The 1,812-nt window shown below is 63.8% G+C and overlaps 1 protein-coding gene across 1 annotated transcript in view; it reads right to left on the bottom strand.

Annotated features, from left to right (window-relative positions):
* The window catches only part of KIAA0100 (KIAA0100 ortholog), a gene marked incomplete at both ends in the record, with an annotated part of 10,282 nt that overhangs the window by 2,564 nt on the left and 5,906 nt on the right, over positions 1 to 1,812 (bottom strand). The window contains 7 exons of the mRNA XM_010153200.1: positions 4 to 24; positions 311 to 513; positions 590 to 689; positions 789 to 979; positions 1,119 to 1,339; positions 1,413 to 1,531; positions 1,594 to 1,796. Of these exons, the coding sequence (XP_010151502.1) occupies positions 4 to 24; positions 311 to 513; positions 590 to 689; positions 789 to 979; positions 1,119 to 1,339; positions 1,413 to 1,531; positions 1,594 to 1,796 (1,058 nt within the window). The remainder of the gene's footprint in view (positions 1 to 3; positions 25 to 310; positions 514 to 589; positions 690 to 788; positions 980 to 1,118; positions 1,340 to 1,412; positions 1,532 to 1,593; positions 1,797 to 1,812) is intronic.

The raw sequence follows: 1,812 nt of genomic DNA, 5'->3' as shown, positions 1-1,812 counted from the left end.
ATCCCCATCCCGCAGCGGCAGCTCCTGGGTACAGAGGGTGAGAGCTTCAGCACGGCAAAGCTGGGTTGGGAGCCCTGCCAGTCCCCGCTGGCACGGCGTGGGGGGCCAGAGCTCAGGGAGCCACCCCAGAACCCGCAGCACGGACCCACACCAAGGACGCTGCGCCTGGAACAAGGCACCCCGTTGGCCAGGAGATCAGAAGGCCCGCAGGTCTGTCCCCTCTCCAGCCAAATCCCTCCACTGCTGCACCCAAAGGTCCCCTCAACCCAGGGGGTTACCCCTGCCGTGGCCCACGCGCCTGCAGCAGTACCTCCTCGGCCGTGCGGTTGCTGTGCCGCTGGTAGGTGAGGGAGGACAGGCTCAGCAGATGGGTTTTCTTCACCAGGGTGTCGAGCCGGTGCTCGGCGTTCTCGTCACAAGTGGAGGCCATGAGGTGCACGGTGACCTGGCTCAGGTCGCTCACCATCTGCGTGATGCTCCACTCCGAAATGAGGCGTCGCATCACCGTCCCGGCTGAGAAAAAGGGAAGGAGGGGGTCAAACGGGTTCCTGCCCTGCCTGGAAATGCTGCCGGCAGTGTCCACGCTCACCTTGCGGGATAAGCCGCTGGGTACCACGAGTGAAGATGTGTCCCTGGCAGCACTCCACCTGGATCCCTCGCTGCTGGGCGAAGGAGGCCCAGTAATGCACCTGCGAGGGGGCAGACAGCAGGGACTGAGAACCCAGCGCGACCAAAATGGGGTGAGAGATAACGCTGCACCCCCCAGATAACGCTGCTCCAGGACTTGCCTGCAGCCGGGGGAAGAGCGCAGTGTAAGACAGCTGCTTGTAATGCTGCCCCAGCTTCTTCTTGCTGGGTTTCATGTTGTTGAAGAGCTTGCCACGGCAGATGGGGCGCGTCACGCTGGTCCACGTGGCCCAGAAGTTCTGCATCCAGCGGAGGGTGCTGCTGTAGAGCAGGATCCGGGGCTGGGAGTGCTCTGAGAACACACCCGCTGTCAGCCAGCGCCGCAGGGCAGGGACATGACGGCACCCAACCCAGGACTGATAAGGATCACCCAAACCTGCCCTGTCCCAGTCCCTCTCAGCCCCGAGGGAACGCTGGGTACTGTCACCCACCCTCGCTGGGCCGCGTCAGGTCCATCCGGATGGAGAGGTTGAGGTTCTCAGAACGGAAGGCACGGTAGGAATCGTACTGCTGCCCCACCGGCACCTCGGGCAGGAATTCGGGGGAGCGCAGCACCACGCCGTGGTGGTCGTGGGGGTTCCCGTGGCACAACCACTGCAGGTCTAGTGTCATGCATAGGTCGGGCAGGTGCAGGAAGCAGCAGTCGTCATACCTGGACAGGGAAGGAGACTCTGGTCACCCTCCGGCACCGCTGGCAGCCCCGGCACTCCTGGATCCACACTCACTTGGAGGCTGTCCGGACGTTGATGTCCAGGTTGCCCTTGAAGACGAACTGCCCGGGCTTCCAGTGGAAGGAGAGGTGGCTCCACTCCCAGTGCATGTTCTCCGTGGTGTTGTAGGGGTCCTGCAAGGACAAGCGTGAGGAGAGGAAGGCGTGAGCCAGCCCCCCACCCCGGTGGCACCCACCTCGGTGGCCAGCTGATGCAGGTTGGCCTGTTCGATGTCCATATGCCAGTCTCCGTGGAAGAGGAGGCGGCTCTTGTCCCACCAGGGCAAGGGGGCACTGGGGTCCTCCGAGGGCTTGGTGAGGAGATCCACGCACTGGCCGATCAGGGTCCAGGCTGGGTCCCAGCAGGGTCCCCACACGATGGTGTACTGGGAAATCTCAGCTGGGGACACAGGGAA

This window comes from Eurypyga helias, unplaced genomic scaffold (assembly GCF_000690775.1).
Source record: "Eurypyga helias isolate BGI_N326 unplaced genomic scaffold, ASM69077v1 scaffold24826, whole genome shotgun sequence".
In the NCBI taxonomy this organism is placed as follows: domain Eukaryota; kingdom Metazoa; phylum Chordata; class Aves; order Eurypygiformes; family Eurypygidae; genus Eurypyga; species Eurypyga helias.
Note: the sequence above shows the minus strand (reverse complement) of the source record. Positions and strands in the feature narration are given on the sequence as shown.